This window comes from Onychomys torridus, chromosome 6 (assembly GCF_903995425.1).
Source record: "Onychomys torridus chromosome 6, mOncTor1.1, whole genome shotgun sequence".
Lineage (NCBI taxonomy): Eukaryota > Metazoa > Chordata > Mammalia > Rodentia > Cricetidae > Onychomys > Onychomys torridus.
Window position 1 is genome coordinate 97,581,758 of NC_050448.1, and position 15,597 is coordinate 97,597,354.

Sequence of the window (15,597 nt, forward strand, 5' to 3'; positions counted from 1 at the left end):
TTCAAGGGACCTCGGGAGGATTTAATCAGATTTGGCTGTTCGTGTGCCAATCGTTTCTCTTATCAGACTAAGGAAAGCTAAGAAAGCGAAAGCTGGCCGTAACCTTTGGCTTCTGGAGAGTCACTATGACCTCTGGAACAATGTGAGTTTAAACATACTTGTCCTCTAGGAGGCAGGGCAGGGAAGAGGTTGAATGGCCTCATTGCTGGCTGCTCCTGAACAGCAATTCTCTTACACAGTGAGGGTGCTCACACAGTGAGGGTGCTCACACAGTGAGGGTGCTCACGCAGTGAGGGTGCTCACACAGTGAAGGTGCTCACGGCCCTCTGTTCCGGTTTGTAAGTGGGGACAGACACTGCTGACAGCTCCCTGGCATCTGCTTGAGTAAGACCCCCTCCGTTTACCAAAAAGCCCTGCTCAGCACAGCCCAATGAGGAGGCGGAGTCCTGAGCACACCTCTGGAACTCAGATAAGATGAACCCAGGGTCCCAGCCCGCCAGGGCTGTGCCTGGTGGGTCTGAAGCAAACAGATTACAAAGATAGAGCCAGGTCATGGCTGAGTGTGTGTCATCTCCACCCAGCTAACTGCCACCCAGGGAGGACTCCACAGTGACAACAGCAGGAGTTGTGGAGAGAGGGTTCAGTGGGGGCTGCAATAGGAAGTTATTAAGCGACAGCAGTTTTAGTACAGGTGAGACACGGCTGGATATTCTAAGGCAAAACTGAGCTGCAAGTTAGAGAGAGAGCCACGGTTTAAAGACTGTGGCTGTCAGGTGGGATGACTCCTGTGCCTTTGGCAAGGTTGCTTCCTTGTTTCCCTGGGTGGTTTCAACTGACCTACCTATACCTTGAGTGACTTGTGTCACAGTGAGGAACTGCAGTGGACTCTCTCCATCCCATCCTGTTCTATCCATCCTTTATTAATAAGCCCTAAGCCATGAGGGTTAGACAAAGGTGGTTAGACAAAATGATCTATGTACAGTTTTGTTGTTGTTGTTGAAGTCAATACATTTCTAGTGGGGTATCTAATGGATTCATCAGATGGGGAAGATGGAGCCCTATTCTGCTGACAGTTCTCTAATTGTCTCTCTCTGTCTGCCAATAAATACAGAGGAAGAAGCCGACTTCCACTGGGAGACAGCCACCTTTCCCAAGCTACTCCCCAAATGTCTGGAAGGGATTAGGATCCGTTGATGATCCATTGATCATCTCTTAAACCTTTGTTTTTAAGCCCTCAAGCCAGGAGATCCAACCTAATCATTTGAGTGGCAATTCATCTTAGATGTGGACACGCGGAAGGATCTGACTAGTTTTAAAGCTCAGCACTCCTGAAGTTCATGCTTCCAACTATAGGATCCCCACTTTGATTTCCAAATTCCGTGTGCGCTTCTAGAATGGAGGTCTTGCCCCAGTGGCAGAAGACTCTCTGGCCCCTGCTCTCCGCCCCCCGCACCTTTATGAAGGAAAACTCACTAATTACTCTGTCTTCTTGCAGCATTTTAACCAATATTTCTGATGTCCATCAAAACATGGGCTACTGTCCTCAGTTCGATGCAATTGATGACCTGCTCACAGGCCGAGAACACCTTTACCTCTATGCCAGGCTGCGGGGTGTGCCAGCAGAGGAAATTGAGAAGGTGAACATCAGTTTGTTGTGACCATGTGGGAGATTGGCAAAGTTTATGCCAGCTTTATAAAGCACTACCATTTGGAGACAGGAAACTGGGCATGCTATCCACCCACTCCAGCAAATAGTCATGTTTACCGTTTGCCAACTGCTGACCTAGAAGCTGGATATAACGGTGAACAAGACAGGCACACACATAGCAAGTCCTTGCCCTGGAGTCTATCTGATAGTGCATGCATCTGTCTTTTAACCCAGCAATCAACATTCTTGAAATTTACCCTGAAGACACATGTGTCAAAGTTTAAAATGCATAAGCCCAAAGTTATTCATTACACCTGCAATTGCAAAATACAGGATACCACCTAAATATGTAGGTGTAGTTGGCTGGATACATGTGATGCACGTGATAGTCTTATGCAGCTCTAGAGAAAGAAGAAGGATGATCTCTGTGGTCTATTACAGACTTATTGCCAATGTTATTTCTAATGTTACCGTACAAGAAGAAGCAAGGTGTAAAGGTGGACATATGGGATGTTACTTTTATGAAAGAAAGTAGGAAACTAAAGAAGCAGATGTGTGGCTGCTTAGTTTTACAAATAGGACCTAAGAGAGTAAATCAGACAACAATGAGTGTGGAAATTAGAGGACAGTGGCACGAGAGTGAGCTGGGAGGAGACAATGCTTCTCTGCAGTTATCCTTTCGTTTGGCTTTGACTCATGCAGGTGTGTCCATGCTCCACAGATTAAAAACTAAGACGGAATCAGTAAGTGCAAGATGGGGGATGAACGTGAGAACAGGAAGGAAGCCTAACGTTGGATATAATTGGAACAAACCAGTCTATTTTAAAGAGTCATGCATACAGTGGGTATTTATCCTTAGTCATGGGCACGGCAGAGGGGACAAAGCCCTTCAGCTTCTGATCTTTTGATATAGACACTTGCTTTTTATAGCATGTGGACAAAGCAATTCTGTAGAACTGTAGGTGTGTGATAGACTTGAGTAAATGAACAAATGTGTTGGTGTTTTGGGGAGCTAGTTTCCATATTATAGAAGAGGTGGCATGTCATTTTAGGAAAAGGGAAAGTAAGAAAGAACTCAGAGGAGTAGACTGGGACTGGAGATGTCCCTGTGTGCTCTGGACATGTTTATGAGTGTGTTTGTGCATAATGTAGGCGTGCTCACATATGGCGTACATTGTGTGTGTGTGTGTGTGTGTGTGTGTGTGTGTGTGTCTGTCTGTCTGTCTGTCTGTCTGTCTGTCCTGTGAGAGGACCCAGGCACAAAATACTCTAACAGCGCTGAGCACACCTAATGGTCAGATTTGGTTAAAGGAAACCATGACTCTTCAAATAAATGTCTCACTCCAAGGCAGGATCATCTTGTGTTCTTAGAAAGTAGGGAAAGTCTCTAAACAAAAGAATGAGGCATGTCTCAAGGAACCATCTTGAAGAGGCTTCCTATGGCCAAATGGAACAATCTAAGCATTAAATAATTAATAACCTTTATGGGGGTGTGGCATGTGGCTCAGTGGTAGAATGCTTGCCTAGCACCCACAATGCCCTAGGTTTAATTCCCAGCACTGATAAAAGAAATATGTCCTTTCAAAGCCTCATACAACAAAAATGTCCTAATTTAAAGAATAACTTGTTACCATGATAATTTATAAACCATTGAGAGAAAATTAGGAATTTATAAGATCATATTGTTATATAAATAAATGAACAGGAAAAACAGGAAGTTCTGTTTACAATCGGCCCTCAGTGCTGCATAGGGAGGCATCATAGAGAGGATCTAGAACTGGAAAATCATTTTGCAATGACCATATATCCTTCAAGTGAACTTGACACTGGCTAATGCCACCTGAGAGGAGGGAACCTCAACTAAGAAAATGCCTCTGTAAGATCAGGCTGTATGCAAGCCTGTAGGGCATTTTTTTAAACTAGTGATTGATATGGGAGGGCATAGTTCATTGTGGGCGCTGCTATACTGGGTCTGGGGGTCTCTAACAAAGCAGGTAGAGCAAGCCATGAGGAGCAAGCCAGTAAGCAGCACCCCTCCATGGCTTCTGCATCAGCTCCTGCCTCCAGGTACCTACCCTGTTTGAGTTCCTGTCCTGAATGCTTTTGATGATGAACTATTATATAGAAGTGTGGATGAAATAAACCCTTTCCTACCCAAGTGGCTTTTGGTCACAGTGTTTCATCACAGCAACAGAAAGCCAAAAATCATCAATGGATAGCCTTGAGGAAGTTTCTAAATGAGAAATGAGATATTTTATATATTCTAACATAACATCTGTATAAGTTGCTTATTGGTTTCAAAGTAAGTGTGTGATTTTTCAGTGAAAAAAATTAGACAACATGTTAATTGGGTGAGCAAGATTAAAGTAATGTAGAATGTTCCCAGATATGATACCCTAGTATCAGACCTAGTTCCAACTTCACTTATGTAGAATCCTGGCTGAAAATGTACAACCTGAATCTCATCCTTAAAAAGCATAAGATAAATTCCAAAGAAATAATATCCCTTTTAAAAGAAGGCGAGAAAGAGGGACTATATATGTTTTTAATACCAAAGTCTGTGGAAATGTTACTGATCACAGGCAGCTAAAGAGACGCACTGAGGGCTACAGAGACGAGGACACGGATGAAGCATTTATGCAAGTGTAAGGCCCTGGGTTCGAATCCCCAGCAAAGTCAGCTATGGCGGAGCATATCTGCAACCCCAGTGTTCCTACCAGCAAGACGGGAAGGGAGACGGGAGGAGACTCCTCAAAGCTCATGGCCACCCAGCCTGGCACACACAGCAGTGAAGAGACCCTGTCTCACACAAAGTGGAAGGGGAGGAACAGCACCAAGGTTGTCTACTGTCCTCCACACACGCGTGCTGAGGCAAACGGGCACCAACCACCCCCACATATACATGCTGGGGGTGGGGTGGGGGTGGAGGGCTTGAAACTACCTCCAAACAACAAGTTCAAAATGGGGCCTGGGGCTGGAGAGATGGCTCAGTGGTTAAGAGCACCGACTGCTCTTCCAGAGGTCCTGAGTTCAATTCCCAGCAACCACATGGTGGCTCACAGCCACTTGTAATGAGATCTGGTGCTCTCTTCTGGCCTGCAGGGATACATAATAAATAAATTTTTTAAAAAATGGAGCCTGTATCCTAGTGGAAGGATCGACAATGGATTAAGTAGAATATCCAGTGAGCTGGAGGGCAGCAAGTTGTGAGAGGCAAATTGGGCAGGGAACACATGTTGGAACAAGCTCTGTGCTTGTCACTAGAGTGGCCAGCCCAGGAAGTGACGTCTAAATATAGGGCTAGAGACAGGAAGTGAGTCACAGAGCTACATACAGGTTGAGTTTGCCTCAAAACACTTCTCCTAAGATATACAAGAAGCTTATCGATGTGACTCTGTTTAGGGGTAGAGCCAGTGGGTTTGGGGTGTGCTGTCTTCTCAGAGACCTTAGAACTCTTGGTGAGAGATGTAGTCTTTGGAAGGCTGAAGGCTGTTTCCCAAGGGGGAGCTGCAAAACTGAGGAAGCCACACTGGTGAAACCAAAGGTCAAGAATAGAAAAGTGACCTTCTCACCTTGAAGCGTGTGCTAGTGCATACCAGCCAGCAGGTGGCCCTGTTGCAACAGATCTGGGGCTGGAAGGAAGAGATCTGAGAACAGCTTTGAACTGGTGCCTGGGGCATTCACTTGTTCATCATCCTACAGCTGAATTGTCTTTCACATTCCTAGGTTGCTAACTGGGGTATCCAGAGCCTTGGCTTGTCTCTGTACGCTGACCGCCTGGTAGGCACCTACAGTGGAGGTAATAAGCGGAAACTCTCCACCGCCATAGCACTCATTGGCTGCCCACCCCTGCTGCTGCTGGTGAGGACACCCGTAACCCTGCAGAGTTGAAGCATTGCTGCATATCCCGGGCTGGGAAAATTAGTTCAGGGCTTGCAGCTTTAGAAAAGAATAGTTTGCTTTTGTCTTCTGGCTCACTCATATCTTGTCCACTTTGAGGAAATTAACCCAGTGTTCAGTCACAGCACAGAAGGCCTGGGAAGTGTTTTGAGGGGCCAGAAGCTAAGAAAGGGAAAGCTCCATCAGCTCCAGGGAATGTCGCTATCTGGTTAGAAATCCGGATGAGGAGGTCTGTGTGGACAGGAGCGCTGACCTGAGTCAGGGGCCCCAGGGACCCTCACAGGGATTTGGAGCAGACTAGAGTCCATGAGTCCAGGCAGCCTGAGTTTGAAGAGGACACAGGACATAGAGGGGACTGGAAAAGTTACCTGGGCTATCTCCCTCACTGACCCCTTCTAAGGCTAATTCTACTGTTGTCTTTCTTTCTTCCTTTTTTTCCTTCTTTCCTTTATTTCTTTCTCCTTTCTCTTCTTCTTCTTCTTCTTCTTCTTATTATTATTATTATTATTATTATTATTATTATTATATTTCTTTATTCCTGTGGTCTTAACTGTAATTTACTCACAGCTGACATAGATCTATAGTTGTACACCACAGTTTCTATACTCTCTGATTCCCCTCCTGCCCTTGTGTTTTAGAGCTCATGGCTCTGTCGTGCTTGCTGGGAAGTGATTGTACATGTGTCTGTTAGCCCAGGAAGGATGCAATGATGGAGAAAGGCCAGCTCCAAGTCCATCTCTCCCTGTTTACTCTCCTGCTCTACAGGATGAGCCCACGACAGGGATGGATCCCCAGGCACGCCGCATGCTGTGGAATACCATTGTGAGCATCATCAGAGAAGGGAGAGCTGTGGTACTCACCTCCCACAGGCAAGAGATCCCCAGGGAGGTGGAGGGAGGGAGGAACACCCCCCACCTTCGTTCTCACGTCCTCTCTCCTGCTTGATAGCATGGAAGAATGTGAAGCACTGTGTACACGGTTGGCAATCATGGTGAAGGGCACTTTTCAATGTCTGGGCACCATTCAGCACCTCAAGTACAAGTAAGCAGATGGAAGGACATGCCTTTCACTTACATTCTATGGGTTCAACCAGGCCTTGAGTTCATCATGGACATTTGGGACCCTGGCATCTTCATTCCATAGGCATTGGCCAACAATGGCCAGGCCAGACTCTCTGGAGGCATATGGAGAAGGTTGATGAGATGTGTAGATGTAATCGGCTTGTTAAATAAGAAACACAGATCCAATTGCAGAGTTAAAAACCAAGAGGTCAGAGCAATAGCTGAGAGCAGAAAACCTTACCCTTCACTGCTTCTGCTGTCTTTCCTCTCGGCAAGAGAGCTACTTCTGTGTGTTTTTTTCTTTTTTATAGACTTTCTGTTCTGTTTTCTCATTGGTTGCAAACCCAACCACATGACCTCCTCGTCACTGCCTGTCTGTACAGACCTCCAGGTCTTCTATGCTTGGTATTGAGATTAAAGGCGTGTGTCACCATGCTGGCTGTGTCCTTGAACACACAGAGATCCGCCTAGCTCTATGTGATGAGATGTTCTATACTGGGCTAATTGCTTGTGCCTGGAAGCTCATAGGAGTCACAGCATGGGAGATTTCTTACTGGGGAACTTACAGAGCCTAGCTGGGAAGTAGGACTACTTGGGAAGTAGGAAGGTTACCGTCACTGTTGCCTACAGGTCCAGGATCCATGGCCTGTTTTATGACAGTCTACAACCAATGAAGGAATAATTAAGAGGCCCATCAGCTAGACAGAGACGGGTGGATCTCTGAGTTTGAGGGCAGCCTAGTCTATAGCCATGACAGCCAGGCTACACAGAGAAACTCTGTCTTGAAAAAAATCAAAATGAAACAAACAAACAAAAAAATCAGGCAGAGGCAGGTGTATCTCTGTTAGTTCAAGGCCAGCCTGGGCTATCAAGTGAGTTCCAGTTCCAGGAAAGGCACAAAGCTACACAGGGAAGCCCTGTCTCAAAAAACAAAAAAACAAAAACAAAACAAAACAAAACAAAAAAAAAACCAAACAGCTTGAGAACCAATTTTCTTTTCTAGAATATTGTATCTGGTTAAGTTTTGGGGAGGAAATGACCATATGTTATATGACAAACTAATAATGCCAGTAATCTTGAACAACATATAAATGATTAAAGATAATTCCTTATTATTTATAGCTTATGATAAGGCTAACAATTCATTAAAATGAGATTATTGTAACATCACTATCTTTCCTTGAATCCTAATATGCCTGGGAAAGAGTGGATTTAGAGTTGTCGCTCATATATTTAACATGCTTATCAAGAGCCCAGGATATAAGAACAGAGAATCTAGCTTATCTGAGATCCAAATCTTGCGGAGTCCATGGAAGCATGTTGCATAGCAAACATCATCCTTCACATGCCTCAGGACGGAAAGATCTAATACGTAAGGTGCCTTTGGCAAATGGGATTTGGGCCCCAACTTCTTCAGTGGCCACCATGTGGAGATTACAAAGATAACTATGAGGATGTGAGGTTACCAGACCCCTGTCACCAACACCCCATGCCCAACTGCCAAAGAAAATTCCCCCACTACCCCTCTCATTCCTCAATAGCCTCATGATAGCAGAGGTAAGGGGGAGAGTGTTCCCATGTAGAGGGATGGCAGATTTCCTGGAACTGGAAGGCTAATAGCATCTTACGGTAGAGACAGCCCTGGTCTGTAGAGGAAGTTTTACAGAAAACTTTAACTGACACAATGTACCCCCACACAGGTCATCACAGTCACCAGCCAAGGATGCACACTCTTTCTGGTGGCCCACAGACCTAGTGAGGAGAAGGAAGAAGCATTGTTACTGCTTTATATCATTGTAACAAAAAAACCTGAGAAAACCCACATCAAAGAACACAGGCTGGCTAGCCCCATTGCTTTGGGCCTGGGGCAGAATATCATGGCCATGGTGATATGTGGTAGAGAATCCTGCTTACCTTAGTAGATTCCAGGAGAGAGAGAATATACCCTTTTCAAGCACAAGTCCCCATGATCTTCTTCCCTCATCTAGCCCCCACCTCTAATGAAATCATCCACAGTTGAGGTGAGAACCCCTCATGATCATATCATCCCTTAAGGTCCTACCTCTATTCAGTGCTGCATTGCAGACCAAGCCTTCAATACATGAGTCTTCAGGAGAGATATCTAAACTACAACCAAGCTCCACATCCTTCAGGAACTTTCCTTAGGAAGTAGTGCCTTCCCAAGCCTTTGTTCCTCCCTGGCAAGTCTTAGAAAAGTTATTCAGCTTTCCCCACATCCAAGTGCTCTAGCCATGTCCTTGTGGGTGGGCTTGGGATCTCTACAAGAGGCTACAACCACCTTGAACTTCAGCAAGGATGTCTATCCAGCTTCGCCACACAGGTATTCAGACCTCCAGAAACTGATGCCAAACATTTCTTCGCTCCTAGTTTTAAATGTGGGTGGAAGGTCAAGGCTGTGGGCTTGTAATCCCCATCATCAGAGTGCTCTTCGGGGACTGTCTTAGCCCCACCAGCCCTGTCCACTCTGTGCACTTGCTAGGTTTGGAGACGGCTACATCGTCACAATGAAAATTAAATCGCCAAAGGACGACCTGCTTCCCGACCTGAATCCCGTCGAGCAGTTCTTCCAGGGCAACTTCCCAGGCAGTGTCCAGAGAGAGAGGCACCACAGCATGCTCCAGTTCCAGGTAGCCTCCTCTTCCCTGGCCAGGATCTTCCAGCTGCTCATCTCCCACAAGGACAGCCTGCTCATCGAGGAGTACTCAGTCACTCAGACCACGCTCGACCAGGCAAGTCCACCCAGGGTACTAAGTGCCCGTTGGCTGTGCCCGCTGCATGACAGCACCCGACGTGAGTAGTGGATGACATGGGGGCAGATAGGAGGTCTTTAGTTTTAACACACTGTTGGTCTCTGACCTTAGAGTAGAATCTGGCACTTCAGAAATGGTTTTATTTTAGTCATCCACAAATTTCACTGATGATTTTTGTTCTTTTCTTACATGTTATTTCATGCCTGCTGGTACATGGAGGTGGCCGGATTTTTTTCTGTCCAAATCGACTCTTTTTTTTCATGTGTAATTTACAAAGAACAAGACAGACATAAAATTGTACAGTTCACTGAGTCTTTATAAACATTTGTTCTTTGTATAGGTATTTATTCATTAGTATAAATGTGATGTTTATGTGTGTGTGTGTGTGTACTTGTATGTATGCAGGTAAACCTGAACGTGTGTGAATATGCACATAGAGGCCTGAGGCTGATGCCAGGATCTTCCTCGATTGCTCTTCCTTCCTATTCTTTGAGGCAGGGTCTCTCAATCAAATCCAGAGCTTTCCAATAATATGGCTACGCTTGCAAGCCAGCTTGCTCCAGGGATTGCCTGTCTCCACCTTCCAAGGCTGGAATTATAGTTTATCATACTTACCAGACATTTATGTGGGTTCTGGAGGATCTGAACTCTGGCCTTTTGTGATGAGCATTTTAAGTAGTTTAACAGCTGAGCTTACTCCATAGCCCATCTTTACTCTTTTAATTTTGTGTCAGTACATGCTGTCTACCAAACACTGTATATCCACTCTTTTCTCCCCTGGCAGTGCCTGACAAGTACCATTTCACTTTATTTTTAAGGGTCTTATACGAAACCCAGGACTGTAAGCTTCAGCTTTTTTTTTTTTTTTTTGAGCTGAGGATCAAACCCAGGGCCTTGTGCTTGCTAGGCAAGCGCTCTACCACTGAACTAAATCCCCAACCCAAGCTTCAGCTTTCAAGTGCTGGGAATAAAGCCTTGTGCTACCATGGCTGGTGCCTCCCACTTTCTCTTTAAAATTGTTGGTATCTATCTATCTCTGTTGATTGACTGATCAATAGATAGATAGATGATTGATTGAAAAATAGATAGATGATAGAGATATATAGATACACACACATTCCTAAATATATAAATGCAACCTGATCAGTTCTTATGTTACTTATATGCATGTTTTTGTACAACCGGTGTGATCTATCTATCTATCTATCTATCCATCCATCCATCCATCCATCCATCCATCCATCTACCTATCTATCTATCTATCTATCTATCTATCTATCTATCTATCTATCTCAGCATTCCTTAGATGTCTGCAGTTCTTGGTGTAGGGTTGGGGCCTCTGAAGCTCCCCCACCATCCACGTTAGCGTATCCACTGGTGTCATCCTTGTTCGGGTCCTTCTGCTGTCTATGAAACTGACGACTCTAGGCACTTCATGAGTGTAATCAAATAGTACTTGTCATTTTGTTACTGGCCTAATGTCCCCAAGGGTTCAGCCTCACACTGCATTATGTGTCAGAACTGCCTTCCCTTTCGAGACTGAGTAATATTCAATTATACCTGCATTTTACTTATGTACCCATTTACTCCACTCATCAGTGAACATTTGAGGTTTTTCTGGGTTGTTGGGGATTTTTTTGACTTTCCAATTTCTTGTTTTTAATAAACATCCTTAAAGATCATTTGGTAAAGCAGTGGAATCAAGCGAGTGTTAACCTCTAGAGAAGCTCACTCACCTGCTCATCTGTACTTTCTTGCCACCCTTAGGCAGTTGACAGTCACATTGGACTCCTGCACCAATTGTGGCCACAGTGCATGTGGCATGAAGAACACAGCAGAGAGCAGCTGCCTGTGCTCAGTTCCTGTTTTTAGAGAGCCGGGACTCTGCCAGCTGCCTTAGTTATCCCGATTTCTCATGTTCAGGGCCCTTGGAATCCTCCAGCAAAACTTGGACTCCTCGCTTGGCTCAGGAGTCTAAGAAGCAAGCCTTGTCCAGAGCACTGCTGTGTGGGCTTGTGGCAAGCCACAGAAGGAAACAAACTACACCCACAGGGCTGTCCATCAACTGTGGGAAACACAGAGCAAAGCACGCCTGTGGTATAGAGCCCCATCTTTCTGGAAACATGTACTTTCTCTTCTTTTGCCTGTAGGTATTTGTGAACTTCGCTAAACAGCAGACTGAGACCTATGACCTCCCTCTGCACCCTCGAGCTGCTGGAGCCAGCTGGCAAGCCAAGGTATTTCCTCTGCCCTTTTCTAACCATGGCTTAGATAGGGCCTCAGCTCAGAGGCTTTGCTGGGCCGGAGGTGCTCCAAGGTTCAGAGGGCGCTCTGCAGAGAACAGCCACAACACATCTCTGCCTGTCCCTATCATTCCTGCAATCCTCCTTGCTTGATCCCAGCCTTCCTCACTAAAAGCAGTTCTCAGTTGAAGATTCACCCAGTAGCTGAGCGGCTCCCTTCTATAATCTGAAAACCATTTGGATGGGGTGGGTGAATCACATCTTACTTAAGTATGTGCATGTGTATGTGTCTAACCCAAGTTGTCAGGGTTGAGGCAGGTGCCTTTATCCAGTGATACACCTCACAGGCCCAGGTATTACTTTGTAAGGAACTTTCTCGAACATTTTTACTAACAGCATAAAAAACAAAAATCTCCAAACTTCAAGTTTTAGGAATAAGCAGGGAAAGAGAGAATATTGAAGCATCTTGGCTGTTGGGATCTCAACAACACTTCTTGGTCACACCTTGGAGCTTAAAAAGATGGGGACTAATGGGCACTTTGTTTAATGGTAGACATGTCTGGTTAGAGCCAAGGCTTTGGCCAGTTTGGGGGAGGTGGATTCTTTATTCTTCATGGAGCAATCAAGATAGCGGAGGAAGAAGTGATAGAAGGCACAAGTTCTGTCCCAGGATAACACCTGGGATGGACTTCCAGTCCTGCCCTAGCATAGTGCCTACATCAGGAGTGTACCCACCCAGTGTCCCAGATGGAAAGGAAGCTAGAGAGAGTAGTGGGGTCAATGCCAGCAGCCAGATGGCTGTGCTTAAGCATGAGATTTTACGAGGACAAGTAACTGTGCCATTCTGTCCAGACTAATGGACAGCAAATCAAATCAAGCCAAAGTATTTATTTAAAAAACAAACAAACAAAAAACACATGAAAAGCCTTATTTTCCATAGGTTTCTCTTTCCTCCCAACCAATTTCTTGATTGAAATAAAAGCCAAGTATGGCTGAAGAGCAAAGCATGTCTTTCCAAGGTCATGCTTGTAATGAATACTTCTCCATCCCATGGCTACTTGGCAAGGTTGACTTTGTCTCTCCATCTGTCATCCTCCAGAGGGCTCAGAATGCTCAAGTGAAATGCCTGTCCAGGCAGCTTCCTTTTGCCAGTCTTCTAACTATTGCCTCTCATTTTTAGATCTTGGAGTTGCTGTTGATACGGGCTGAAAAAATTATTCTTTGAGGGTCATTTACAGTCATGGGTCCCTTTTATAACAGAGAACACATAGTTAGATAGCAAAATTATTTCTAAGAGCTACCTATGTCCCCTTCCACATACCATGACATACTCTTTATTTACTTACTTATTTTACTTATTTGTTTGTTGTTTGTTGACTGGGCCTCACTATGTGGTCCAGGGAGCCTCCAAAGCCATAGTCTGCCAAAGCAAGTGTGTGCTGCCATAGCCAGTGGCACAGTCCCTCCTACAGGACTAACACCAGCTGACCTCTGGACCAGGCCAGGTTGCTCACGGTCTGTGATTTGGAGTGGTTGATTCCAACTTTTCCCTAAGATCATGTTTCTATTGTGTTTGTCACATTCTCTTTTTCTTTTTCTTACCAATGTTCAAGAACTTACAATAACACATTGGCTAAATTGATATTTTTATAACAAATATGTTATTCAAAAATCTAACTCTGACCTGTGACATACCATCTTCATAAAAAGTTTACAGAAATCTTTTATATGGTATTATATATAAATCTGTCATAAAACAGACAGTAATTGAGTTCTTATCTACATTATCCTACTTAAAATAATTTTGCTGAGATATCCTGAAAACAAGATGCAGGTGCTTTCTGTCAAGGAGATCTAGACAACATTCCCAGCTTGTTCTGAATGAACAAGAAAGCTGGGCTTCAGGAAATTCAGCAACGGATGGCTTCACAGCTTCTGGTTTTGAGCAGAGACTAAACAGACATTTGATTATCTAGAAATCTACGTATCGGGGATGTTTTAAAGTTCTCCAAAGGACCCAGTCTCAGGAGACATCTCTTAGGATTTGGCTCCATACATTATCACAATCTGTTTTCTGGGAAACAGATGAACATCAAGGTCTTGGTAGGAGAGCTGGCAATCGAGGATTTGTTAACTTAGAAATCTCCTAAACAAGTGAATCATTTTACATCCATCACATTTGCTTTAGACAATCAGGAGCAACTCAGAACAATGTCTGATTCTTACTATTTTTACACATAAATGTTTCCCTACATCATGTTTATCCTTCAGGTAGATTCTTAAGTGTTTAAGTTCCTGCAGTCTTGACTGAGACCTTGTTCTGACTCAGAGTCTGTTCTTTTTTTTTTTTTTTTTTTTTTCTCTTTTTGGTTTTTTAAGACAAGGTTTCCCTATGTAGCTTTGTGCCTTTCCTGGAACTTGGTAGACCAGGCTGGCCTCAACTCACAGAGATCTGCCTGCCTCTGCCTTCTGAGTGCTGGATTAAAGGTGTGCGCCACCACCGCCTGGCTCAGAGTCTGTTCTTATCCCTACATCTCATTGTCTACTTCTTAAGAGGTTGTGTGTTTAAACCAGATAATTGGACAAGCCACATTTCGCATAGGCTGGGAAGGCCCACCTCCAACCCTCTCCTTTCCCTCCCCCCACCCCACAGCTGGTATTGGATCATGAAGACAACCTATAATTTATGATTAGAGATGATATGTCTCTAGCTAGGAAGGTTGAGTTAGAAACATGTCCATTTCTCTAGGACCCTGAACTTAGTGTCTAAGTTTGATCTGGATTCATTATCATGAACTCCATTTGAATCTCTCTTCATGCTATCTATATCCTGGTCAAATGATCTTTCTTCCCAGGGACCACCTCTGAGTGAACTAGACAAAGAGAAGTCTAGATAAGGGCTGAAGTTAAATGGTAACTTCTTGGCTTTTAAGCCAGCGAGGTGATGGTGACTTTCTTGGGTTAACAAAGCACCCAGGGGAGCTGGAGAGATGGCTCAGTAGTTAAGAGCACTGGCTGCTCTACCAGAACACTAGAGGTCAATTCCCAGCACCCACATGGCAGCTCACAACTATCTGTAATTTAAATTCCAGTGGATCTAACTCCCTCACACAGGTGTACATGCAGGCCAAATACCAACACACATAAAATAAAAATAAATTATTAAAAAGACAACTAGGGTTGGGAACTTAGCTCAATGGTAGAAATCCTTGTCCAACACTACAAGGATCTAGGTTTGAACCCCAGCATGGGAGTGGGGAATGTGATCTCCAAAACATCCATTGGAAAGAGCACCAAGGGAATAGCTTTCTTCTAAAATGTAAACACATAGGCACATAAGTCTCTGTAAGAAATGTGCACATCTGGTCTGCTCACTTCACAGCTAAGAGCCCATAACCTGGGTTGTCCAATAGAATCCAAGTCCATTCAGCTGAGCATCCTCCAGACATTGCCAGTGGCTATACCTTGAAACCTAAAACTCTATTGCTCCAGAAAACCAGGAGAAGTGTCCAGCTGACCTTCCACAGGGCTGATCCCAACCATGTTGCTTGTTCCATATAGCTCGAAGGGAAAGCTGGGCGGCCGGAGACACAGGAGCCTTTGCCCATAGGATCAACTGAGCGACTGGCTAACATAAACAAGCCTCCCGAGGCAGAAGACAAACACCCCAGGCGCCCACAGTGAACTCGAGGAGGCTCTTCCAGAAGGAAACCAAGACCCACTGGCTCACCAGAATTTCTGATGGCAAAACTGACCTATCCAAACATCCAGACCACCAAAGTAGCCCCCAACCAGTGGCTTTCCTTAGCACCTCATCCATTCTGAGTGCATGTGCTTTTGTGAAGTAGGAGGTGTGTGGGTGTGTGGATGTTACTCAGAAGGAGGAATAAAATGCACTCTCCTCTAAACCCAGTGTCATTAGTGTTCAGCATATGGTCAGCATAGTGTCAGACTTTCTCAGAGGGGAGAGGAGC

General features: G+C 44.8%; 1 protein-coding gene across 1 annotated transcript in view; it reads left to right on the plus strand.

Moving 5' to 3' along the window:
• Window positions 1-15,372, plus strand: part of Abca4 (ATP binding cassette subfamily A member 4) — a 143,085-nt gene extending 127,713 nt beyond the window's left edge. Inside the window, exons 44-50 of the mRNA XM_036190798.1 lie at window positions 1,496-1,637; window positions 5,375-5,509; window positions 6,314-6,417; window positions 6,497-6,589; window positions 9,110-9,359; window positions 11,531-11,617; window positions 15,185-15,372. Of these exons, the coding sequence (XP_036046691.1) occupies window positions 1,496-1,637; window positions 5,375-5,509; window positions 6,314-6,417; window positions 6,497-6,589; window positions 9,110-9,359; window positions 11,531-11,617; window positions 15,185-15,307 (934 nt within the window). The 3' untranslated portion in view covers window positions 15,308-15,372. The remainder of the gene's footprint in view (window positions 1-1,495; window positions 1,638-5,374; window positions 5,510-6,313; window positions 6,418-6,496; window positions 6,590-9,109; window positions 9,360-11,530; window positions 11,618-15,184) is intronic.
• The last annotated feature ends 225 nt before the right edge of the window (window positions 15,373-15,597 follow it).